The following is a 27,729-nucleotide window of genomic DNA, read 5'->3' on the forward strand; positions in this document are numbered from 1 at the left end:
GTAGGAAATCAATCCAACAACTCTTTGTTACATGGGTTTAGAAATTCAGCACAATCTTTGTATGAGATACATACATTTTAATAGAGGAGATCAGGAAAATAATGCTTACCTCTAGTTACAGTGGTTTTTAGAAGATGCCAGGGTGATGATATAAATGTGGATGGATCAGAGATTCCTATTTTTCTCCCAATGCTCAGCACATAGCACATGATTATTACCTAATTACAAGTGATTATCATTCTCATCCTTGCGGTTGTATTATTGTTTGTGGTGAGATATAAGAATGTAAACTGGAACCTAACTTGATGACCTTGAGTAGAAAATAGCCATGTCGGGGCTTAAATTACAAAAATGGGGTTAGCAACTTTCCCTTGGGATTGGTCATGAATGTGACATGCGGTGACAAATTAGCATATTTCACCACTTCTGACACAAAGCAAGATAGCAGAAATTTGGTGCCCAGCTCATGCCTCCTCCACCTGTGCCTAACCTTGAAGCGGATTCCAGCAGCACTGTGGTGCAGAGGTAGGTGGTGGCCCAGTCAGAGTCACGATGGGGACAGTGCCACACTGCTCTAAGAGCCTAGAGAGACGTCTTTCCAAGCCACAGTGACAGGAAGAGTAAATAGGAAAGTGAACAGCAGGCAGCATCTTTGGCCTGTGATGAGAAGTGATGACTGAGGTGGAAGCAAGTGAAAATGGAATCCTGTAAGGTTGTCAGAGTGGGAGGCAGGCAGCTAGACAGCCAGGCAGGCTGAGGAAAGCTCTGTTCAAATCCAGCACTCTCCTGGGTAGGCGGTGAGCACTTCTAGGTGCTGAGGACAGATGAGGTCGCATCGTCTGGCCTCTGCCGTAACTGTGCTGTGCCCCCTTCAGCCAGAGGACCCAGCAACAAAGGTGAAAGCCATCAGAGATCCTAGAAACACAAGGCCCTGGTTGGCCGATTGTTTCTTTAAGCTTCTCCAAATCTATAGGTAGAGAAATCCTGGTCCCTTTGGCTTTTCAGAGGGCATAGCCCGGATCTGAGGGGCTTTTTCACCACAAGCACCTTTGGTTTCTCTAAAACAAGATGCTGAATTAGCCCCTCTCACTCAGGTACTCAAACAAGTGTTACATTTTCAGCCAGAAGAAATGTGCCTGAGACTGTGCTGAGAACTTAAACCCTCCAGTGGCTGCTTAGTATCAGCCGCATTACAGGCAAAATAAATGACTTACAGAGCGGAAGCAACCTGACCAAGTCCATACAAACTGTGTGGTAGATCCAGGATTTGAATTCCAAGACACAAGATCCCAAAGCCCACGTTCCGGAGGTCTAACGAACGCGCATAAACGAATAAGGATATACCTTCTCAAGTTGCTTCAGAGAGCGTCACCCAAAGCAGACTGTGCATAGTCAAGAGAGGTTATTTTGTTTCAACCCAAAGAATCTGTGGACTGAGAATGTGTTTCACATAAAAATGAGAACTTGGTAAATGAGTCCTAGGAGACAAATGACGAAATAGTTAAAATGCAGCACAACTCATCTGTAGTTGATAACTTGGAATTCTGGTAACTAGCATGATAGAAACCTACTTAATTGAATTCTCTTATGGGAAGAACTTTAATGAAGAGACTAACACTGTTTTCTTAAGTCTGCATTAATTAACTATGTAGAAATGTGTCTTTTTAATGTTTCAAATTCATCTCATCTTTTTTATAATACCTGTTTATAAATGTAATGTGTTCTCATTATGGAAAGTCTAGAAATGTCAGAGGAATATGAAGAAAAAATTTCCTGCAATGTGCTTCCTGGTGCATCGAAGAACCAGGAGTACCCAACCAGATCACTCAAGTGGTGACCAACAGCCCTGGGTTCTAACCCTAGTGGGTCCATCAATTTGGTCAAATCCATTCGCTCTCTGGACTTCAGTTTCCCCTTTAAAGAAAAAACACTGGTGAAATCTTAAGCCAGATGATCTGTCAAGTACCTTTTCTGCTCTGATGTGAAATAGAATTATGTTTAAGACATTTCATCAGTGCTCATGTTTACACTGTTTCCTTGGCAAATACCTGCCATGGATGTATGAAAGTGGCTTCAGGGCCTCAGCAGAATCGTCATTAGGCTAAACAGACTCATCCTGAATTCACCAAGACTCTGTTCACATCGTCACCAACTCATTGCTTTACGCACCCAGTGAGTGACCTATCCCTTATCTGTCGCTTTACCAATCGCCAGGATTCAAGATGCTTAAGAAAATGTCTCTGCAGTTTAGCAATTCCAAGATGAGGGGGTAAAGTGGACAAATAAAAGTTATCTCTCTGCTACATTAGTATAGGCCTTACTATCCTTCAGTATATCCCTTTACACGTTGAACATTTATTTATGGAATACCTGCTGTGTCCCCGGCAGTGCAGCAGGTGCAAACAGGTAGTGATAAGCAAGGTAGGGACAGTACCCTCCTTTCAGGAATGTCTGTTGTAGCTAGGGGGAAAAGGAACATAGACTTTCACATTCAACATCACAATACATGTGTCTGGGGAGTTGTTTCTTCATGTTCTGACTCACCCACAAATATCGAGGCAGAGTTACAGAAAGAACTCTCCCAGGGAAGGGGTTAACAACCTTCAGGTCAGCCTGCCAGGGGCTTTGTGCCTGCAATAAGCAAATGCTGGCAAGTTAGCTGAGCTAGCAAAACGAGAAAGGGGAGTCAATAGAGCGAGTAGGCATGGCATTGACAGAGATCCTCAGTGAGACACTCAGCCCTCTGCTAAGTGATCACAGCTGAGGTTGAAACAAGCCGTGTCTGGAGAGCAGAGGTTAGGGATTTGACTCGGTGTTTACAGCTGAGCAGCATCCAGCCTTCCATTTTGCAGGTGGGCAAGCTAAGGCCCAGAGACGAGGACATTATTTTGTGTCCTTCAAGTTAATATGTGAGCCTATACAGAACACGTAATGGCTTCCCTGAGCTGTGGGCTTTACCCTTCCCTGTTTCAGTCTGTTCTTACATCAGCTCTGTTGATAAACGAGGCTGCCATTCCTGTTTGATAGATGAGAAAACTTATACCACAAGAGTGAAGTAACTTCCCAAAGGCCATAAAACTAGACAGATGGAATCTGGGAACTGAACCTTGTCCATCTCCTCCAACACCTCTAGGCTTTTTCTTCTGCCCACTTTCTGTCCTCACAGCTGGACTATGGGTGTCCCCTACAAACCACCCCTCCCCATGGTAAATGCTTCTCATTTGCAAAGCACATATTTGTTGTATAATGAATGTCAGTAATTAATGATCCTTTCTGAGTCAAGGAATCTTGCTTAGTAAGCACACAGGCCCAGCGAGAAAAAAATACAGCAACACCCTTTTTCATGAACATATTTCTCGTCGTCACTAGGATTTCCAAAAAGCAGTGGTGGGTGGTGTTGCAGAGTGATAAACCGAGCCCTTTCCACAGGGTACCTGATAGCAGAGCTAGGGACCTCAGGCTTCTCCCTGTCTCTGAAGAAGAAAGATCCTCTCTGCCACCCACTGCTCGCTCACCCACCCAGCCTGGCCTCCTGTCCCTTTGCCAGAAGTAACCGTTTTGCCTCTCCTGTCATGAATCGTGAGGTCTCTGGCTAGTGACAGAACATAAATCAGTCCTGGGAGTCTCGAGGACAAATCCCAAGACTTTTAATCTTTAATACTAGGCATGTTTAAAGTGGTGAATATTTCATGAAGGGACTGTTGCATTTTAACACATCATTAGTGACTCCCTCCCCCACCCACCACTTTGGTAAATTATCCTTCTGCAAATTCCAGGCTCTTGGCCCTTTCGCTCCATTGCATTTACCTGCAGCAACAATCACTCCATTAGGTTGCATATACTTACAGTAGTCCCCCTTGGTGCACGACCGAGGACATAATGCTGCAGGGGAGGCAGAATTCTTGCCTGTGTGCTGCCTTCTCTTGATATGGCAGAGGCCCAGAGAATTCGAAGAGTAGATTATTCTTCTGTCTCTAAACAGTCTTATTCTGGAAATCTTGAATATTATCACTGACCCATTCTTCGTCCCATATTCTGTCTTACTAGCACTTCAGTTCAGCCAATATTTATGAAGACCAGGCTATTTGCCAAGCACTTGCTAGATACTTGGAGTACAAAGATTAAGCAGTGTTGCATTATATGAAACAAGTTAGAATATGTTTTAACACTCAGAATGCTTTGCAAAGGTCAAATGTGTAACATCACAGTACATCAATGAAAACAGTGAGGTTACTGGTTGAATACAAACGTTTTGAATGAGGAGTGATAGTTGTAGAAATGGCATTACTTGGTGGCCTTTTTACATATTGTTTTACTTGCACAGGTTGAAAAAAACCTTATAACAAAATGTAGTTTTCAAATAACATGAATTTTTAGTCTTGACTCACAGTCTCAGTATCCTCTTCAATGAAACAAAGATGACAGATGATGTTTTTCTGAAAATAACATAAGATAAATTTACCTGGCAACCTGAGTTATTACGATGATATCCCTCAGTGTCCTAAATTTTGACATGTGACATCTTCCCATTTCTTAAAAAAAATTTAAAGCTTTTTATGGAAAATTCAAAGGTAAAATTTGTCACCTCCTTAAATGACATTTCTATCAACATGATGCAAAATCCTTGGATCAGGCTAAGTAAAATCACTGTAGGATTGACGGGTTACAAGTTTGTGCGTGCGTGTGTGTGTGTGTGTGTGTGTGTGTGTGTGTGTGTGTGCACTTGTGAGATCATCAGAAGAACAGAAAAAAGGCAATATAACAGCAGTAGTCAGGAAATTTACCAGAACTCTAAGAATATAGTTAGTTACTCATTCATCTCACATTGCTGAGTACAATGTCTGTCCTAGATAATGGGTTAAGTTAGAGAAATTTCTACCAAAATGTTCCAAGGTGTGTTTCAGAGAATACCAATCCTCCGTGTTGTTTCATAAGCAAGCCTCCTTCTGTAAAATCAATTTGGCAATGGTGAATACATATGTGCACGCACATAGAAGAAAAGTAGAGGGGAGAAAGCAAATGAAAATAAGAAGCAATTGGGGAGGAAAGAAAACTGAATTTTAAGAAGCAAGATAAGAAAAAATATATACAACCAGGAAGCTAGATAAAATCACCCTACAGAGAAAAAAAAAGATAACTGAATTTTTCTTGGGGAGTAATAGTTTATCTTAACAGTTAAGATACCATGTCTCTCTTCTGAGTACCTGGGTTTGAATCCCAGCTCTGACTTTTGACTCCAGCTTCCTTTCATTTCCCACCCCAGGATGGCTCATGTAACTGGGCTCATGACAGTTAACTACAAACCCTGGGTTGCATTCCTTAGCTCCCAATTTTGGCTTCCTCTAGTCAAGTCCTGTACCAGTTATTGTAGGCATTTGGGGAGTGAACCAGAGAATGAAGGCGTTCACTCTCTCTCGCTTTCTTAAGCAATTTTTTTGAATAAAAAATTATTGGATGAAGTGATATTTGATTTGGGCTTTATGAATGAGAAAAACATATTCGTGTGGAGATAATTCAACTTTTCTAGCATATATTTAGAGTAAATAACTTTACTATAGTATAACTGAAGATAGAACCTCGATTTGTAACCAACTATTCATGTGCTATTTTCCCATCAATTACACTCGATCTTAGCCAAAAGGCCGAGCAACAATTTCTCCATCAAATAATGACATCCATCAGTGGCTTGGCTGTGTCTTTGGTCTTTTTTCTTTCCAGGCATGAGCTGAAGTCATGGCAGAGTATGATCAGAATAAATTAATGAATGAACAGATGAACAAACTTGATTAACCAAAATACTCTCTTACTATGGGCTTTTTCAAACGCTAAGCAACTCATATTATTTTATAGGCAAACAGAGAGTGGTCTGTTTTAGGATTGGTATTTCATACCTTTGCTCTTTTTCCTACAGGAGAGTGTAGCTGTCATGAAGGCTATGCCCCTGACCCTGTTCATCGACACCTGTGTGTGCGCAGTGACTGGGGACAGAGTGAAGGGTGAGTGACATAGGACAAAAGGGCTGATAGAATGGAGGACTGGTCTCTACCTTCCCTGCAAATGGAAGAGTTTCTCTGCAACCGTTGTGTTTCTATAAAACCCTAGGGAAAATTAATCTGAATCTGAGTCATATTTTACTACTGAAGGAAAATGACTGGGGAACGTTCTGAAGAACCCAGGCGGAGGGTTTGTGTCACCTGTCTAAAAGCAAAGTGATCAGTAAATGTTCCCTTAAGTGGAATAACAAAGAATGAGCATCACGTTTTTATACAGAAACTCCTAAATGAACAAGTAAACTTTATGGAAGTGCTGCATCCTGAAAAATGAGACCACCTTTTATCTTGATTCCCAATGTCATGTGAATTGTTTTGCTCAATAATTATGTCCATGGGGTTTGATTGCAACGTCTCTTCTTGACTGAAACTGACCTGCCTTTAACTAATTCCATACCCTCTTCTCTTTTCTTTCCCTCTGGTCTTCGCACAGACCTTGGCCTTATACAACACTTGAGAGGGGGTATGATCTCGTGACAGGGGAGCAGGCTCCTGAAAAGATTCTCAGGTAAGTTAAAAGTTCTATTGGAGTATAATTTTAGGGAATGGAGAGCAGTCTGATAGGAAGGGGTGGGTATGCATCCTCAGTCTCTTGATCCTATGCAATGAGCATAGGAAGGCTCTCATTGGCCCCAAAGTGCTATCATGGCCCAGGTTATTATGGGAACCTAATTCTCATTCATTTGGCAGACACACACACTCATAGACTTAAGTGCCCAAACAGGAGGAGACATCACTGACATCTAGTCTAGTGATTTAGAAATACTTTTAATAGAACCTCTTTCCAGCATTTCAATGAAATCTGGTGTAAAACTTCAATAGTTTAAACAGATAAACAAATACAGCAAGTTAAATGGCAGAATTGGGGAATGAGGTCTTAGCTCACACTGATTAAAAGTCAAGCTTTTTCACTCCTGTGCCAGACTTTGTGCTGGTTTGGCTGGAGTCCTTGAATGCCTGTTGGATAGCAGGACTGCTGGGAGAAGAGTGGGTGAATGGTCCTGACCTCATAGAATCCACTGTGTACTCAGGCAAAGAAAGTTGGACAGCCAAGGCAGTGCAAGGGCTAAATGATGAATAGATATGAGATATGATTGTCTAGTTCAGGACAAAGCTGGCCACCATGATGCTTACAGAATGTAACGGGTGGGTGGGAAAGTGAGGGAAACTGCCCCAGAAGGGTTGGGATAAGGGGCCCCCTATTTCTGTTTGCTCTCTGTTTCCCAGGGAGTTCCCCAATGGAAACTCTTACATTACAGGTCTACTTTCAGCTTGGGCCAAGGCCTGTGGCTTCCTGTCAGCAAAAGCTTCGTGGTTCCACCTGTGGAGTTGTCCATCAACCCCCTGGCCAGCTGTAAGACTGATGTGCTCGTCACAGAAGACCCTGCAGATGTCAGGTAGGGAAGCCATCTCCACTTGACTATCCTAAGCAGTTATTACAGTCCTGGAATTGTCTCTGTTTCAGGACCACAGAAGACTATGAAGGACAACTCTACACTTTGTTGATAGGCACTGTGTAGTTGATGTCAGATATACCATCGAGGATTCTTAAACTCCTGAAAGTGTCCTGATTTTGCAGGCATTATGATACAAGCTATCACATTATCTGCCTCATAAATTATCTCAACATATTAAAGATTTTTGGTTTGCAGTATATTAAGAAGCAACGATTTTGAAAGTTTGGACAACGGGAAGATTGGGTGTGAGGATGGACTTTGGAATAATACGTGCTCTCTCAAAGTCCAGGTCAAATCTTTCTGGTTTGACTCAAAACCGGTTGAAGATTGCATGTCTCCTGACACGTCCTCTACCTTGGCACCAACTTCATTATAGAAAATCTACTGTGTTCTAATTAGTTGCTTACATAGCATTCTCTCCCATTATGTGGTATACTCCTCAAGGTCAAGGAAATAACTTATTTAGCTTTTTCATCTCCGCTTCCTGGAACATATTGGACATCTACTAAAATGTTTATTGATTTAATTAAGCCAGTGATCTCAGAAATGTTCTTAACACTGTTCTGGAGCTTTCTATTGGGGGATGTTTTCCTCTGAATTTAATTAAGAGACGCCTTCTAGAAATTTTCATGTCACCAAAAGTGGGTTATTTCTAAAAATGATTTGCACACAGCTTACTGGATTGTGAGCTAGAATTAGACTGCTGTTACTCTACCCCCCCCACAGTCTACTGTTTTCTGTCATTCAAACCATGACTCCATGGCCGTGTTTGGGTCATTCTGAATAAAGATATTATCATAATGTTCATAACATCTTGTTAAAGAGTACTCAAATTGCAACTCTCCTACTTAACAATATGTTTATTCTCACCTTGTCAGTTATCATTTGGAGAAATTAATCTAACATGCTTTTTCAGACTGTTACATTTCCACGAAGTGGTTGCTTTGGAAAGAATGGAATAATAAAGGCATGACATTTAGGAAATAAAGTGGTAACTATTTTAAACTGAGGAACTAATATCATTATACACATACACACTGCATAATAGAAGACTATTCCTAATTTTAATACAGTTAATATAGGTGAAAGTTGGTAAAAGCATGTGTGAAATTCTCTCTGCATTGCATATTTTAATAATGGAGCAAGGAACATCTGGTTGAATGATCACCTCAAAGAGATTCAATTACTTTAACTGAAATCAGCTGAGAGAAGATTGTTGCTAATTTTCTACAAAGTTCTGTACAGTTGATATTGCAAAATTATGGTAACAACATGGCCTTCCTCTCAGAGTGTAATAAGTGCTTATATTGATTGATCATTTCCTGAGTGCCAATTCATCTGCGAATATTATTTTATGTGGCCTTGCATCAGCCCCATGAGGCGACATTATGATTTCCATTTTGCAGATAGAACAACACAAATAAATAGATTGGATGCTTAGAAGTGATGATTTTGCTACCGGGCATTGAAATCAAACTTCTACCCTTGATCTGTAAAGAGTGGATAAAACATTACGATCATCACCATTGAAAGAACCTGTAGCATGTAGATTAAGTTTTGTAAGCTTCATTAATAAACCTTGTTTGATATGACATTGCCCAGGCAAGCATGTCATGGGCATTTAAAGAATTAATAACATCTATTCAGATGATATGTTAGAAATTAATAAATAATAGATCATAATTATGGATAGCCAATAATACTGCTGTGAGATTATAACAAAGGGATCAGGAGAAAGACTGTAAAAAGGCAGTCAAAATGAAAGGGAAAGTGGGTAAACATTACAGTAGGTTTAGAAGGGAATCTGAAAGATGCATTGCAAGCTGACTCTGGTTTTTAGTGTTTAGTACCTTCCTGGGAAATTGTCAGGCCTCACACTCTAGAACAAGCACGTCCTGGTAGTCAAACAGTGACAATATGATAACAAAATATTGATGTTGATATAGAATAGTTGTGGCAGTATAAATTAATATGATCATCAAGTAAATCTGGTGACAGAACATGCTAAATTTGAGCAGATGCATGCCCCTAATAACTCTTCAATTCAGCCACTAACAGTATGTCAAATTGAAACACCCATATATTTCATATATGTGTGAGTAGGGCAAAAGTAGTAGAAATTCCACTCATTTTACTCTGAGGGCTAGAAAAAAAACAAAGATTGTGGATGCACAGAAAAGTAGATGTGTAAGTCATGGAATTATCCTAAGTGAAATACTGTCATTGATGAATATGAAAAGATATAAAATTGCGGAAAGTATCATGAAGAATCTCAGAAATGTACAGGTAAGTTATGGAAATCAAACACAATATGTACATATATGCTTATGTAAAGATTTAAAGAACTTTTGTGATGTTAGAAGGGCAGGTTGGTATTACCTTTCACTTGTAGGTCTTGATGACAGTGGCAAACTTGAAGAGGCTTATGTGTTGCTCATAATGTTTGATGTCTTGACCTGGCTGATAGTGACATGGGCGTTTGTACTGTGTGACACTCAATGAGATGCATGTTTTCTCTCCATGCATGTTCTATTTTGATGGAACATAGAGGTACTTGCTGCAAGACATCACTCCTAGAGCCTTAGGGTATACTCCTCAAGATCAAATAAATAACTCCTTGAGTTTAGGTTATAAATCTACCACTTACCTACTTCATGAGTTTTTCTGTGGTTGTATCTCCCACTGAGATTAGTGGGGATTGAAGCTTATGTCATGTGTTGGTGGGATAGATGTGAGAATTAAATGACATAATGTGCATAATGTCCTGAGTTTCTCACAATGATGATGTTGTACAGGCATTAGTTATTGTGTACATTGTCAAGGTGACATAGTGAATATTTATTCTGTTTATTTAAAGGGCAGATTGACTGAGGGAGAGGAAGTGGAGTGGCAGACAAGAGTACTTCCATTCACTGATTCATTGCCCAAATCTGTGCAACATCCAGGGTGGGGCCAAGCTAAAAGTAAGAGCTGGGTAGGTAGCAGGGACAAAAGCATTTGGGCTATCATCTCGTGCCTCCCTGATCATTAGCAGGCTTTTGAGTCAGTTACTTGGACTGGCTAACTCACCAGTTGGCATTCAGTGTGGACTGAAAGCAACCCAAGCAGCATCCTAACCTACAGTACACAACAACCTGTGCAAGCAGAGTGATTGTTTTCATTTGGGTTTTTTTTCTCATTTTTTTCTTTTTTATGTTGGAAGACTTCCTTCTGTCATGTTGCATCTTAGAACCGATCATATCTCTGTATTGTGAACTCATAATAAACTTTTGTCATGGAGTTTGAGGGAGACTTAAGTAAGTATATAAATTCTAGTACAGTATTATACACCTGCAACTGTATGCATGGACATATTGACAGAGAGAATGAGTTCATATGTCAAGTAGACAAGGAATGCTTTGAGGGATTGGAAGAGAGAAAGCAAAGTCCTGACCAAAGGAATTAGGACAATATTTTCAGGGGAGAGAACATTGACAGTTAATCATGAATTATGGGAAAAATTGAGTTGTGTACAGGTTGAGATGCAAAGGAAGACTTTCAAGTCTGAGGGATTGAAGGGCAAAAGAAGAGAACTCTTCCGTGGGTGGTCCCATTCATCAGTCTGTCCCAGCAGCAGGCTGCTGAGAAGAGATTTCTAACATTGGAGACACTAATGATGCCAGTTACAAAGGTAGAGAAGCAATCTCTAGCTAAATTGCATGCAGATTCCTTTCTACTCTGAAAAAAAACTTGGCTTAGTCCCTCCTGTGTGCCAGGCACTATGCCAGATACCACAGGAATACCAAGATGAATAAGGCCTACCTCTGCTTTCAGAAATCTCATAGCTTAGCAAGGAGCGTGGAACAAGAGACCGACTTGGGGGATGAAATAAAAGGTGCTTGTGCAGAGAGAGGCATAGCAAACAACACTTACTGCTACATACTGGGCTTTCTTCACAGTTTCACCCTGAGTTGGTTCTTCTTATAAGAGAAATATAAAAATAGCTATTATAGTTGGAATAATAATCATCTACAAGCTCTGGCTCTTGGAGCTCCTTGGTGATTTTTCTCTGATCTCAAATCAATGAAAATGAAATGGTGAAGCACTGTTAATTCTTGAACAATGTTCAAAGAATAGTGGGATATCAGAATACATGCTAGCATTGCTCAGTTGGTAGTATTTTTCACATTGAATTAGCTCTGAATAGAAACAAGAATATCTCCTTGTTCTTTTGACCTTTTAATTCCAAGCACTGAGAATTTATTGAACACCTGTTATATACCAGGTTCAGTATTGGAAATATAAAAATGTACGTTAAGGGTCTCAGTGACAAAATTGCAAGCAAAAATATGTCATACTTTGTGAGTCAAAGACAGCAGAGAGCAGTTCAAAGCAGAAAGAGGACACAATGGGAGGTTGACGAAACTCAACTGTGTGTCTCACAGAGGAGAGAAACTCCAAGCCGAGTTTCGAAGGATTCAAGGAATCAATGATTTGGTGATTCTCCAAGTGCCATCCAGAAAGTACCAACATCAGCATCCCCTAGAAACTTGTTAGAAATTAATATTCTGAGAGTCCCTGTATCATAGGTTGACAATGACCAGTCCCCACCTCCCCCGCCATTGTAGGAGGTGCTAACCTCTGGACCCTGTGCATGATTTATTTGCAAATAGGTCTTTACTGACGTAATTATAAGTTTTTTGGGCCCAGGTGCTACACCTTGTCAGATAAAGCTTGTTTTGGAAGCATGGGCCAAACATGCTAAGATTAAATCCTTAACCAATGCATGCTTGCTGTTTTGCTGTGTTACTGACTTTTGTGTTGGGCTCTGGAAATAGACTTAGAGGGCCCAACATGATGGCTCAGTGGCTAAATCCTTGCCATGCATGTGCCAGGATCCCATATGGGCACGTGGTTTATGTCATGGTTACTCCACTTTCTATCCAGCTCTCTTTGTGTGGCCTGGGAAATACTAGAGGATGGCCCAAAGCCTTGAGACCCTGTACCCACATGGGAGACCCAGAAGAAACACCTGGCTCCTGGCTTCAGATCGGCTCAGCTCCAGCCATCGCGGTCACTTGAGGAGTGAACCAGCAGACAGAAGATCTTCCTGTATCTCCTTCTCTCTGTAAATTTACCTTTCCAATAAAAATAAGTGAATCTTTAAAAAAATAAAGAAAGGAATAAAGAAAAATCCAGAAAGGACAAATTTGGTAACAAATAATGTAGACTTTGTTGGAATCACACAGCCCTGGCTACAAATCCTGACTTTTCTTTTGCTATACAAACTGCTTGGGCCAGACCATTTCACTCCTCTGAGTCATTGTGTGAAAACCTAAATGGTGGAGGTTGGGAGGTTTTTCTCATTTGTGGTTATTAGATTACATAAATTATTTAGAGTAACTACTATAGCAATTTAAATATGAATGGTGTTCCATGAAAGATATTTTAGAAGTGACAGGAGTTGTGGTAAAGATGGGAAGGGAACATGAGTTAACAATGTGATTTAGTGCAATCCAGAGAATGGTTTCTGCCCCTCTCCTCTGTATAGTAGTCAGTGTTGGTAACTAGGAGAGGAGGGTAAAGGAGAGGAGGGTAGAAGTGAGGGAGATGCCAATGGAACTCAGGCTCCTGATGCATTTGGGGAACCTTGCTTCAGAAGGATCCAGGCTGCAATCTGGAGAGAAGAAGAGAAGAGAAGCACCTTAATAAGGTCTGATTTCATGCTCAAGATGTCTGCCTCCTGTTAGCAAAGTAAAACTCAGATAGCTTGCGTTTGCATTTCCTGCAACCTAAGCAAATTTGTGTGTGTGTGTGTGTGTGTGTGTGTGTGTGTGTGTGTGTGTGTGTGTGATCTAGAAGGACATTTCACTTTCTAGTGTGGACACTGATAAAAGGGTATGATTCTTCAGCCTGCATTACATAGAGTCTCAAGCCTATTATGCTTTAACCAAACTTTAGCCTTCCTCACCTAACTTACACAAATGTTTCTATGCCAAAGAATAAGAAAACATCAGCAGTGTTCGGTTGGGCTCAAATCCCTGTTCTGCCACTGGTAGCTGACCTTAGGCAAGTGCTTGCAATTTTCCGCATCCATTTTGCTATTTCTTAAATGAGATCAATTATTACTGTATCTTTAAATATTTTTAGGATCAAAGAATATTATGTTTTAGCCTCATAGCCATTAATACTATTGACCAGTATTTTATTGAGCATGCACTTTGTGTTTGTTCCTATCACAGGACTTCATTGTTTTTAATTCCAAGACTGGTGTGTTTTTTATGCCAACTAAAGGATGAAATACTAAAAGGGAAAGTAGGGGACTGGAGGTGAAGGTCAGTGTGGAGTCTTCCTGGCAGCCACTGCTGGATTCCTGGAACTGGGGCATTAGACTTTGCCCTGCACCACCACATCTCTCTCTCTCTTTCTCTTTCTCTCTTTGAGAATGAGATTTCTCTGGTGAGTGTTCATCTAAAAGACACCACACTTCCTCCAAAATAGTGCCTCTACATTCTCCTTTCACATCCCTCCTGCCTGTCATTCAGCCAGTGAGCCTGGAGGCATATGTATTTCCCCCCCCCACTTAGTTTAGCAATCATAATCCAAGTGAAGTCTATTAGGGTGAGTTTTCTGCCCAGGCTCAGTAAATCTCTTCAAACACTTCTCAGCACCGGATTTCCGTTAGTCGTGGCCACCAGGGAGGCTTATTGCACACTGACTGTTAGCTTGGGTGGAGAGCTCAAGACACAGCCTCTGCAAAATGGAACGCAAATGGAGACTTTGGAATATAAATATTGAAGTGACCCAGGTTGGATAAAGGGGAGCCAGTTAGCTAAGCTTCTGTCTTACATTCAGGGGATGTTAAATTATTAAAACTTTAATAAATGTAATAATAAATATTTGATGTTGAATTGCAGATACAGTGAAACTGAGAAATGACTTGTTATATCTGCATTAGATGTTAAACACTTTTAAAATGGGACTTCTGATGTTGAGACAGATCTGAAGACCTTTAGATTAACAAGAGCAAGAGATAGTGATGTGATTTACGGCTATTATGTTGGACTGGAGGGTCAAGGTACATGTGGCTGAGGCCAGTGACAAGAGAAGTTTTAGGTTAGAGCCTTCCATTGTTTCCTGTAGTTCTTAGAGCCATCTTTTGATATCTAGACTATTTTAACTCCCATTTTACAGAAGAGAATGCTGGCATGCTAAGGCTTTAAAAAGAAGTATAGCTGGTCAGTAGATGAAGCAGCATTTCAAACACACAATTCTTTTTTGAAATTTTTTAAAAATTAATTTATCTTTTAAATAATCTTACTTAGTTGATTAGGGTACAAAGTGTTAAGAGCTGCAGGAAAGTGGGTAATACCATTGTTTCCACACTAATATTTTTTTTTCCCTGTATCTGAGGTCAGGAGAGAAACAAAGGGAAAAGCTCCCCCCCCAGCCTTTCACCCATCCCAGATCCCAGATGTGAGGCACACTCCGAGGGTCCTGCTCAGGCAGTTTTGATAGTTCAACAAGTATGAATTGTTGCCAGTCTCGCCATTCCAATTGTGACGAAACCTATTCAGAATCCACTGGCTGACATAGTCTCTTCATGGTTGGGGTTCTGAGATCAGCAGTTCAGTTGGAGGGATCTCCAAAGAAACTTCATCTGAGATGATCCCAGACCTGATTCTTGTGAATACACAATTCTGACCTAAAGATTTTTCTTAATCCATCATGCTACTGTCCACCCCTTACTTACTCTATAGAAGCTCCTTCTCCTTTGCGTTATTCAGGACAATGCAACTTGTGTAAATAACAGTTTGGAATTATGAGAGCCCAGTCTGAGGGATGAAGAATGTTACATGATATTAGGGTCTCTTTATCATGCTGTAATGGCTCCCACTCTTCCTATTAAACAACTACCTCCTTGGAATTCCCCAGTGCCCCAAAAGGGTAACACTTTAGATACGCATAAGTGCTTAAGCTTTTTGTGCTTTTTTTTCCACCAAAAATCAATTCTTTTCTTCCCTAAGATGCAGCTTTAAAAGTCCTAGAGAAAATCACTTACTGGCCTGACCATGTGCTCAGCTTAGGGGCTAATCCTCTCTCATTAGGTGATTACAAAGTGTAGATGTAGCTATGTTGCTCTCCCAGGAAGGAATCTGGGTGGATCCTGAGCTGAAATATCTTAACTCATGTCTTCAGAATCCGTTCTTGGCTTCTCTTTATTCATTCATCCTATAGGTTAAACCTAAATGACAGATAGAAGATGCCAGACAACTCAAACCAGTTGGTAGGGGATACTAGTGTTGTCAGGTTGGGAAGATCTCTTTGACTATAGGTAGATTAACACAGGGGATGAGTCAAAATCAACTCATGCGTAACTTTGGTATCCAATGGTAAACTGTGATGATTGGGTGGGATGTTTGCCGTTTCTGAACTTGATGGTATTTAAGGGCCCTCCTGGTTTTCTATCTCATGACTTGAAGATTGCATTCCCTTATAAAATGAGAGGTTTTTGGTCACTGAGAAACAAAATAAAGGACCGTAATGTGGATGCAGGTGTTAAGGATGAACTGTGGGTGAAACGTTTTTATTCACAAGTTGTATCATCCATGTTATCTTGGGGGTATATTTAGATAATCTCATCTTAGAGACAGTAAATTTCTTGAAATAAATGTCTGGCTTGAAGCAGTGTGAGGCCTTTGTTTAGGTGCTTCTTAGACACTGTCTAGCACTATCATTGTCACTTGTATTAAAAATGGAACATTCTGGGCCCGGCGCGGTGGCGCAAGTGGTTAAAGGTCCTCGCCTCGCACCCCCGGGATCCCATATGGGCGCCGGTTCTAATCCCGGCAGCCCCGCTTCCCTTCCAGCTCCCTGCTTGTGGCCTGGGAAAGCAGTCGAGGACGGCCCAAAGCTTTGGGAACCTGCACCCGTGTGGGAGACCCGGAAGAGGCTCCTGGCTTCGGATCGGCATAGTATCGGCCCGTTGCGCTCACTTGGGGAGTGAATCATCGGACGGAAGATCTTCCTCTCTGTCTCTCCTCTCTGTATATCCGCCTTTCCAATGAAAAAATAATAAAAATAAATCTAAAAAAAAAAAAATGGAACATTCTAATTTAAACTGTAAACAAACTACCCACATTATAGGGACCTTTCTCTGCTTAACTTCCAAAGACATGTCTAAACAATTATTAATTCACAGACTGCGAAGGACTTTTTCAGTCATTTTGTCTGTCTCCTTGTCCGCTCTATAAATGTATAGCCCTAAGCTGATAGAATCCACACCGTGCCTACAAGTATCTCAGAGCCTTCTGTGTTGCCTGCTATGATCCCATCATGTTCAGCCAGCCTATGATTTTGAATATGTAAGCACCAACTTGGGGACCAGCAATACTAAGCAATATAAGCAATCACTTTGTCATCTAAAATCCACCCCTTGTATCTGTGAGGACCACATATTTCCTTTAGTGTATGTGACTCTAACAGATAAGGACCATGTTCCCTGTAGTCACAAAGCTTGGGCTAAGTTCTAAGAAAGTAACAGGATGTAGCTGGTGGCAGTGGGCAAAATGAAGGTAAAATTATCACAACTTGCAGAGCGAATTCTGTAGTGCCTTGATATTTGTTTCAAGTGACAAATAGCTTATGATGAACTCTGAAGAAAAGGATCCAGAGGATCTCAACTTTTTTAGCCACTCCACCAGAACTTCTGGTAGTTCCTCCCATTGACTGAGCTCAGAGGAAACCAGGTGAGGGAGTTCATGGAGGCTTTCCATGGAAGTTAGCCTCCTGAGACAGGTTCATCCTCATTGCAGATGAGGATCCAGTAAAAGAGCAGCTGCAAGGTCTTCTACCCTACCCCCAAACTATCTTCAAAAAGTTTATGCCTGTCTCCACCTTCGCTGACACTCTCTGGCTCCAACCTTGCCAATAGTCTCATTACTTGTCCTTCTCACCCTATTCCATGTACGTACCCAGTTCGGCCTCTGCACAAACTGACCCATGCCTAATCCCCTGCTTAAAATCATTTAGGGCCCTCCCCAACCCATGACTACCTCAGAGCAAAATGCAAATGATTTCTTCTGGTATACATTAACATTTCACAGTCACAGTGTTGTCTCCTTTGTGATCTCATCTCCCACCAAGTTTCCATTTGTTATTTTCTCTGTGTGCTTTTCAATCTTCATGTCATTGCTCCTGAAGTCCCCCCTTTCTGAAATGGCCTAACACTCACAGAGTTCCCTGTGTACCTGGCACACCGCTGCTCATCCATCACAGCCTTGGGAAGTGTCAGTTTCCTCTTCGTGGCCTTTGCGAATGTCCCCTCCTCCCCGCACAGCAGAATCATAACACCCTCAATCCTTTGTTCATGCTGCTAGAATATGTTTTCCCTAAATTGTGGATCAATGTATTATACAAAAGTAATGGTAGATGAGTAGCCCCACTCTACCCCTGCCTGATAATTTATGTGTTCCTCTGGAGGTCATGGATTGAATCTTACCCAGTTCTAAATATACTAAATTGCTCACTGAAAAGTACAAGAGTGTTTATTTATTTATTTTTATTGGAAAGTCAGATTAGAGAGAGAAGGAGAGACAAAGCAAAAGATCTTCCACCTGCTGGTTCACTCCCCAAGTGGTCGCAGTGGCCAGAGCTGAGCTGATTCTAAGCTGGATGATTTTCCAGGTCTCCCACACAGATACAGGGCCCTAAGGCTTTGGGCCATTCTCTACTGCTTTCCCAGGCCACAACCAGGGAGCTGGAAAGGAAGTGAAGCAGCCAGGATACAAACTGGCACCCATATGTGGTCTGGGCATATACAAGGCAAGCACTTTAACCACTAGGTTACCAGTATAGAAGATTCTGATGGCATGAATTTGATGTGGCAACATTAGTATGATAAAGATGGTATTTTAAAAGTACCAGCAACTTCTTTATACTACCTTCAAGCATCACTCAATTCCCACATATATATATAAATATATATATATGTGTGTGTGTATATATATATATGTGTGTGTATGTATCTATTGTATTATAACAATACCAAGTCTGTTGTAAGGAACAATCCATGTTGTTTTAGGGTGTTTCCAAATAACTCTGATATTTTATGGTTAGTAAATGCGCTAGATTTTTAAAACAAGAGTTCCCCAAATGAAAATTTTTGACAAATCCTAATTAATACTTAAGTGGTCACATTGATTTCTGTTGTGGCCGATTTCCAAGCTGTGGTAATATGCTAATGAATTATGAATCTTTAGTTATGTTAACATACTACAGTGTCCTTACTGTGATCACAGGTAGTTGTGGGACTAGCATTCTTTGACTCACATTTCAAGTAATACCACATTGTTTTATCAGGGCCTAGAGGCTGGACAAGTTAATTCAAATATCAGCCATACACTCATTTTGAAAGAATTTGTGGAAGGTGACTGGCATATCCACTATTACCTTGTTATTCAGGCAAGTTGGCACTGAGGTCTGTTTCACACCCTTGATTGCAAGAGGGGTTGACTTTGTGGGGGAATGATGAAAGGGGCAGGATGGCACAGGACAGTATTTTAGTAGAATGGACAAGTTTGAATGCTCCAGAATAGGACCATATCCCAGGTTTGTGGAACTGCAAAGTTGTTTAGAAGTGCAGAGGAAAAAAATGAAGAAGCAATTAAAAAAATCAGATATGGACAATGGACTCAGCAGGTTTGACCACCCCGTGGAATGCATACATCTTACACAGGAGTGCTTGTTTGAGTTCCAACTACTGTAATTCCAATCCAGCTTCCTGATAATGCATGCTGGGGAGCAGCAGATGATGGCTGAAGGGCTTTGGTGCCTGCAACATACATGAGAGACTCAAATGGGTTCTGTGCTCCTGGCTGTTGCATCTGAGTCTCAGTCTCTCTCTGTCTCTCTGTCTCTGTCTCTCTCTCTCTCTCATTTTCTGTATGGTATGTGTGTGTGTTATTCTGCCTTTCAAGTAGGTGTAAAATAAACATTGAAAAAAGTAAAAGAGAATAATACCATTTTAATGACCGAGCCTTCGTGAGTCCAACAGAACCCAGTCTTTATCATGAATGCCTGCACTCATGTCCTAACTCTCCCACTCATGGTCTGTGCAACAGTGCAGAAGCTACACTATCTCTCTGTGCCTAAGTTTCAAAGTGGAGATGAGACTACAGCTATCTTCTAAGACTGCTATTGAAAGTCAAATGAGTTAATACATACTATGTTTGACACGAAAAATCTTGGCTATTTTTTTTTTAACATTACAATTATTTAGCCCTGATAACTAACCCAGTATGGATAATCTCATTAGGTCCTTTTCAACTTTTGTCTTTTTAAAAGGATTGTGACTCATGCTGTTTGTACCTTTCAGCCTCTTTTCCTATAGCTTTATATTCAATACATAGCCATAGCAGATGATTGAATCATTGGAGTGCAACCCACGGATGCTTCTAACATGAATGCAAACTACATTGCAGTGCTATTCTCAATAGCCAAAGTGTGGAAGCAACTCAAGAGTCCATCAACAGATGAATAGAGAAGCCAAATCCAATGTAAACATATAACAGAATATTATTCAGCTTTAAAAAGAAGACATCTTGACATATCTTGCATTTTGGATAAACCTAAGGACATTGGGCTAAGTGAAATAAGCCAATCAGAAATGGGCAAACATTCCATCATAGAAGCACGGAGCTGAACAGTGGCTGCCACGGGGCTGGAGGGTTGGAGAAATCAGGAGTTATTATTTGATGGATATAGTTTCATTGTGCAAGGTGAAAGAGTTCTGGAGATGGATGGCAGCAATTGCTACACAACAATATGTACTTGATACCACTGAACATAAAATGGTTAAGTTTGTGAACTTTATGTAATGTATATTTTATCATAATAAAATAAATGATAGGGAACAGGCCTAGAAGATGCATGGCATGGATCTGAAGTTGTACTAAAAGATGAGAAAGTGAAATGTAGAAACTGTGGTTTCACGGCCATGTTCTTTCCATTATACACTTCCAGAGTCCCAGCTGTCAAAGGACTGGGATGCAGTGGATAGGATCAATTCTGAAACGAAGTGTTCAGAGAAGAGCTGGCCTGAGTAGTCTTATCTGGGCAACAGGACAAATATTTAGTCTGTGAAGAAGACAGCAGACTGGCCTCAGAGATGGCATTACACTCGGGCATTTTGAAGCTCTTCGGTCGGGATCACAAGGAAGCTCTGCAGAGTCCAATTTTGAGGTCCAGTTGCCTCCACCATGGAGCCTGGAGCAGCACTGCTGGCAGGAAGTTGGGCCACCCGCTCTTCCCCCAAAGTGAGTTAGAGATGCCCTGCCCTCGCTTGCTGTGACGGATTTTGAACATTAGAAAAAGTTTACAGTCCCAGCGGGGCAGACATAAATGACAACGCCTCTGTGCAGCAGCAACAGACATGACTTATGGCCCTGTTGCCATGGTGATGGGAGCACAGCCCGCACATGCACAAAAGCACCACTCCCGCCTGACAGGCTGTTGCTGGGGCTCTGGAAGGCAAGTGTTCCAGAGAAAGGATGTGTTCACCAGCACTCGCTGCCCATTTGTCTTCATTCTGCACCCAAGCCTGCCCCCTGCTTGTCCTCTCCCCTTCCCATCTCTAGCCAACAGGTTGTTTTCCTCCCTCCTTTTTCATTGAAGCATGTCCTCCGGAAGGCTTACCAGAAAGACTCCAGTCAGAGCCTGCAAAGGAGCTGAAGGGTCTGCCTGACTGATGCTTCTGAACCATGAGTGATGATGATACCGTCTATGTGTTGAGCATCAATACTTGTGGATTTCTTGCAGATATTTCCCCTGTAAGATTAGCAGATCAGCCCCTTAGATTTTCTTGCCTCTGCATGCAATTGGTATGAGTTCCTTTAAACTACAAACCTGCTTTAGTTCCATTCATTGCTGCTCTTGCCTGTTGCCATGAAGATAAAGCCCACACTTCTCACTTTGACATCAACAGCTCTTGGGGCAGAGGGGTCTCCTACTGATTCACTCATCAATCATATCCCCAAATGCCCTCCTGGATGCTACAGCCCTCTTAACTTCCTTAGTTCCCTGAGCCTCTTGTTTTTTAATACAAGCATCACCTGCCTCTTTATCTTGTTGCCTTCTACTCATTTCTCAGGGCTTGGCATAAGCTGCCTCCTTATCTAATCCTGGAATCCCATGTAGAAGCCCTCTTTGCTTTCATCAACAGTAGGGCAACCCACTACCCGTTGTTGCATTCATCCTCTCTTCACAGATTCATCCTCTCCTGTGCCTCGGGATTGCTACATTCGTACATTATCATATCCATCGATCATTACCATTCCTCAGTGCAGCCATCATCATTGCCTTCTGCCTTCTCACCCCAGTTTCTGCCATCAGGATTTCCAGCTACAAACTGATTCCTCCATATGATAGTCAAATGGTTTAGATGCTCCAGAACAAGAACCCAGTTGCATAATTTCCCCAATTGAATCCATTTCATGGACTCTCTATGACCTACCGTAGGTGCAAACTCTTTGCACTCTAGTGCCTGCCATTCTGCCTGCACTGTACATAGCACTCTTTGCCACCTGGATTTTGTTTCTTAGCTTGCTTATATGTTGCTTTTCTGGAATCAATGGTGATCCCAGACGGCCTGCACCCACTGTTTATCAATGTCCTGTGAGCAGGGCTATTCCTGTTTATTCTTTAGGCTTTGGTTTGAATGTCTCTTTTTCCATGAGATCAAGTCTTACCTCTTCAGATGATTTTTAGTGAGTCGTTCCCAAATTTGTCTACATGTGAATTATTAAGTGAACTCTTGAAACACAAAGATACAAACTGGAAATGGTGAAAATTTTTAAAAATATTTACATAGACTTAAAGCCCCTACATGCTGCTTTCTAATCAGAGAGAGAAACGGTGACTTGCTAGGGAGAATCCTACCAATGGCAATTTCACCAAATGATCAAAGATAACATCACATACCAGCACAATGAATCTCCTATCTGATGCTCTGAGAAACCAAGATCATTACATTTGGGGTATTCCCTCCAAAATTGCATAATGAATCTTATGAGGAAACATCACACAGACCCAGATAGAGGGCCTCATACACAACCCCTGACCCATGTCTCTTAAGAACATTAAGGTCTTAGAAGAAAAAAAAAAACCTTTGGAACTGACTATTCATTTTGCTATAAAAACATTAGCAGAAGATATCTGTTAATCCCTTTCTACAAAGGGATTTGGTTATTTTATTTGAAAGACAGAGTGATGGAGATGGAGGAGGAGGAGAAAGAACAGGACAAGGAAGAGGAGAGAGGAGAGGGGAAAGGAGTGGGACAGAAAGAGATATCTTCCACCTGCTTGTTCATCCTGTTCATCCCTCAAACGGCCACTACAGCCTGAGCTGGGCAAGGAGTTAGCAAGAAGCTGGAAACTCTGTCCTAGTTTCCTAGTTGGGAAAGGGCCCAGGCACTCAGATCATCTTCCACTGCTTTCCTGGGCATATTACTAAGAAGCTACATCAGAGGCAAAACAGCTGTGACTTGAACCAACAGTCCATATGGTGTGTCTGTCTGCATCATTGATAAGGCTTGACTTCCCCCAACAACCGTGTCACAACACAGGCCCCTGTGGATAACCTCTTAAGGCCAATAACTTGTATTGTGGTTAGAAAAAAAAATGTAATAGTTTAGAAAATGTATGTGAAGTACTGAGCAGTAAAGAGGATTCATAATTGTAATATTCTTCAAAACTATATGTAGATGGACACACATATACTAGGAAAATAAAAGCAAGGAGGGGAGAGATGGGATGTGTGGATCCTCCAAGTTTGTTGTTCATTTTCAAGATTGTTTTGACTATGTTAGATTTCCCATGAATTTTAGTATAAACTTATTAATTTCTGCATACATGAGTATAGCTGAAATTTTCATAGTTACTGCATTGAATTTATAGATCAATTTGAGGAATACTGGCATCTTAATAATAGTGACTCTTTTGACCTCTGAAACATAATACACGTTACCATTTATTTAGATTTTCTTTAATTTCTTACAGCATTTGTTTTGTACTTCCCAGTGTGCAACCTTGGCATCTCTTTTCTAAAATTTATTTCTAAGTGTTTCATTCTTTTGGATGCTATTTCAATAGAATCATTTTCTCAATTGTGTTTTTGGATTGTTCATTCAGAAATACAATTGATTTTTGTGCATTGGCCTCATGGCTTGCTACCTAGCTGATGTTGTTTATTCTAATTGTGTGTATTACTTAGGATTTCATATATGAAAAAAATGCCACCTTTGAATAGAAATCATTTTATTTCTGTTTCAACATGGGTGCTTCTATTTCTTGTTCTTGCTTAATTTCAAATTCTACTAGCCTATAGTACAATGTTGACAATACTTAGACCATTCTGGGAGTGAATCAATGGTTGAAAGATCTTTCTATCTCTGCTTTTCTCTCTCTCTCCGTAACAATGGCTTATAAATAAGTAACTCTGTATTTGTTTTAACAAAAGAGTGTTTATACTTTGAATTATTCCATAAGTCTATATTACTTTAAAAAGAATTATAAACACAGTGTGCTAAGGTCCCCACCTTGGGAATTGTGATTCATTTCTCCTGGTGGGGAACGAAAAGCAGTGACACCTTTAAATACTCAGGACTGGCAAATTCCAGGCCAAGCGCTGGTCCTTTCTTTCCATGAGTTTTTTGTGCTTAACTGTGACTTGTTTAATTTTCCAGTTAGGCTGAAAAGCTACATGAGCAGGACTGGTTTCTTTCTCTTACTCACTGTCTAGAGCAAGCGTACTTGGTGCAGAGTGGACAGGAGAAAAATGATGGGAACGTTTATAACTCTCATAATATGACCACGGAATAAAAGGGGGCGCAGAAAAGTGAAGCAGGTTGCTAAGACCACACGATTTAAGAGGTTCAAATCCTTGCCTGTATAGATCCAAAGCTGGTACCTTTCCCACTTCTATCAAGGCTTCACAACCAGAACCCTGCTAAGGAGATCCAAAGCAGAGTTCATTGAATCTGAGGCACACTCAGCATAGAGTCCGTAAGGGTGGGATAGCATGTGTTAATTCTGACTGAGTCCTTTGAAACAGCTAAAACAGTATTTGAAATTGCTAAGGGGCTGCATTTGGTCACAGTTTCTTTAGGCTCATCTACCATTTCTGGCCGTGAGTCCTCCATCTAATGGTTCAAGCAAATCCATGTGAGTGCGTCACATAGCTTGTTCTCAACATCTCTATTGTCTGTTATAATAACAGTGAAGATGTTGAGCATGTACTCAAAACCAAAGCAAGGCCAAATGCTTAGTGGTCATGACCTTCTTTTTGATATCTCAGCTGTCATTAACAATTTCACACTCTTGTCTTATTGCAAATGAAGAGATCGTGGTTCAGAGACACTAAACTACTTGTCAGAGGCCACAAAGCTAATCAGAGGAAGAACCGGTATTTCAACACAGCTCTTCCTGACACCACATCTCCAAATTCTTATCTCTGCCATCTGCTGCCGTCTCATTCTGCCAAAAGTGGGTGGCATCCGGCCTTGCCTACATTTCATAAATGTCAATCCTTTTCTACTTGTTGTCACACTGTAGCACACATAAGAATCACTTGGATGGCTCCATAAACCAAAGATCTGGGCTCATTACCAGATTTTTTTTGTAGTCTCTGGTTGCCCCTCCAAATCTGCATGTCCATGGCTTTGAGAGCCATTATTCAGGTTGATGGACATGGAAGGACTCTGACTGGCTTATAGAAGCTAACAGGGGTTTTAGAAACTTGATCTCAAATGTTTGTAAACCATAGTCCATGAGCCAGTTCTGCACATCACTTGCTTCATTTTTTTTTCATAAAATTTAGTTAGAACTTAGTTATATCTGTTTCTATATTTATAATTGGTTATTATTTGCCATAATAGGAGAGTTGAATAGTTAGCAAAAAATTGTGTGGCACATTAATCCTAAAATATTTATCCTCTGATCCTTTGTAGAATCAGGTTTCCAGTGCCTGATCTAGATTTTATAATGTTGCTACAAAAAGTGTGGTACCTGGACCAGCAGCAATGAAATCCTGTGTGAATTTGAAATGTAGTGTCTCAGGCATGAATATAGACAAACAAAATTAGAATCTGCATTTTAATAAGATTCCCAGATGCCTTATCTGCACATAACATACCAAGAAGCACATTCCCAAATAACTCAGCAGTTGTGAACTTGCACTTTGAAGTCAGAGAATTCAAGTCCTGACATTCACCAACTCTGAGATCCGGGATAAGTTATACCCACTTTATATCCTCAGTTATGAGCTCACATACTGAACAGAGTGATATTTACCTGTATAATGAGATTGAAATGAAATTAGCAATTCTCTTTAAAAATGAGTTCTGTATTTATTTATTTAGAAGAAAGAATTATTCACAGAGAGAGAGAGAGCTGCAACGTACAATCCCCAAAGTTGCTACAACTGCCATGGCTGGACCAAGCCAAAGCCAGGAGTCAGGAGCTTCATTTGGGTCTTCCATGCAAGTGCAGGGGCCCAAACACTGTTTTCTTGGGTCCATTAGCCAGGAAGTGGATCCAAAGAGAAGGAACTGGGACTCAATTCTGTACCTGTATGGGATGCTGATGCTACAAAGAGCATCTGAATATATTGTGCCATAGCTCTAACACCCACAATGAAACATTCAGTGCTCTGGATCATTATAACAGCATACAGGTGGTTGAGGTTATTAGGACCCTTTCTATCTTCAAACATGGAAAGAAATGTGCATTATCCCAGATGACACGATGTGCAAGTCAAGAATATAGATTATCACAAGGGTCTTTGGCTCTAAGCCCATCTCATGACCATTCTACTCCCCTGGAAATGATAAACAAATGGCCGCTGGATCTATATTGAGCCAAAATTCAGTCATTAATAAGCTAAATGATCTTTTACACATACCTTACTTCCTCTAAGCTTGTTTCCCCATCTAAGAATCTGAATAACAGACCTCATGAGGGTGTTACAAGGCCTACAGGACCAAGGTTCAATCACAGTGCTGAGAACCTAGAATAGGCACAACAGGTAAAGGTACCACTTGCAATAGTGGCGTCCCATAAAAGTGCCAATTCACATCTCAACTGCTGCATGTCCTGTCCAGCTCCATAGTAATGTGTCTGGAAAAACAGCAGGTGAGGTCTTGTGCTTCTGAATACACATGGTGGCCCTGATGTAGTTCCAGGTTCCAGACTTTGGCTTGTGACAGCCTTGAGTATTATAACCATTTTGGATGTGAACCATTGGACAGAAAATCTTATTTTCTTTGTATTTGCCCCCATCTCTGTGTAACTCTGCCTTTCAAATAAATAAATACCATCATAGAGCACCATCATATTTTTATTAAAAAAGAAAGAAACCAAGCGCAGCAGCTGCACAGAACACCACTGAAAAACCTACTAGCATTCATTTTGAGAAGCTTCTTCATCTCTGGAATATGAGTCCTAACCAGCACCCTGAAAACTCGAACTGGAAACGAAAATTAGGAATGAGTGTCTCACCCTGAGATCCTCTGGTTCTCTTTGCTTTCCTCTGGACAAAAATCTACAGAACTCCCTAAAAACTGGCTTGGTTTCAATATCTTAATTGCATGCTCTTTGGCCAAAAATAACTTCCAGTGTAAAGAACAAGGACTAGGAATTGAGTGAGTACAAGATCCAATGCTGACTGCGACCATCTCTCAGTAAGGCTTTGTACACCTGACTTGTTAGTTCTGTTTTCTCACTAGTACCTGTTCAGTTATGACCATCAGTGAACGAATTCTCTGTCGGTCAGCTATAGATGTTTTTATTTGCCTCATAGAGGAGGGAATTATACTCACAAACTCTCTGCCATGGGTACTTAGAGAGGTTCTACCGACTCAGCTATCTGAAAGACAGCTCTTCTATCCCCTTGTAAAATAGGTAAACTAAGGCACGGTAGTAGCACAGGTCTGGCCCAAGGTTACATTGTATGACAGTGGAGCAGTCTATCTGGGCTCCTGTCAAAGGGTTCTTTATATTTTATTGAACCAATCTTGAAGTCCCAGGTCAGTGTTATCTATACAGTGTTTCAGAGTCACAAGTGTCTGAGGCGGAAGTGGGGCTCTCGTCCTAGGTTGTAATCAAAGGTAGCCTAGAACTTGGGGAGGCAGCTCCAAAGGCTATTGCTCAGCCAGCTGAAGCAGAGGCTTGAGGCCAATATCAGCAGC

At 41.0% G+C, this 27,729-nt stretch overlaps 1 protein-coding gene across 1 annotated transcript in view; it reads left to right on the forward strand.

Moving 5' to 3' along the window:
- The window catches only part of ASTN2 (astrotactin 2), a 936,573-nt gene that overhangs the window by 416,391 nt on the left and 492,453 nt on the right, over positions 1-27,729 (forward strand). Inside the window, exons 8-10 of the mRNA XM_040963108.1 lie at positions 5,912-5,996; positions 6,484-6,558; positions 7,310-7,447. Of these exons, the coding sequence (XP_040819042.1) occupies positions 5,912-5,996; positions 6,484-6,558; positions 7,310-7,447 (298 nt within the window). The remainder of the gene's footprint in view (positions 1-5,911; positions 5,997-6,483; positions 6,559-7,309; positions 7,448-27,729) is intronic.

This window comes from Ochotona curzoniae, unplaced genomic scaffold (assembly GCF_017591425.1).
Source record: "Ochotona curzoniae isolate NIBS_2020 unplaced genomic scaffold, NIBS_Ocur_1.0 scaffold_3208, whole genome shotgun sequence".
NCBI lineage: Eukaryota > Metazoa > Chordata > Mammalia > Lagomorpha > Ochotonidae > Ochotona > Ochotona curzoniae.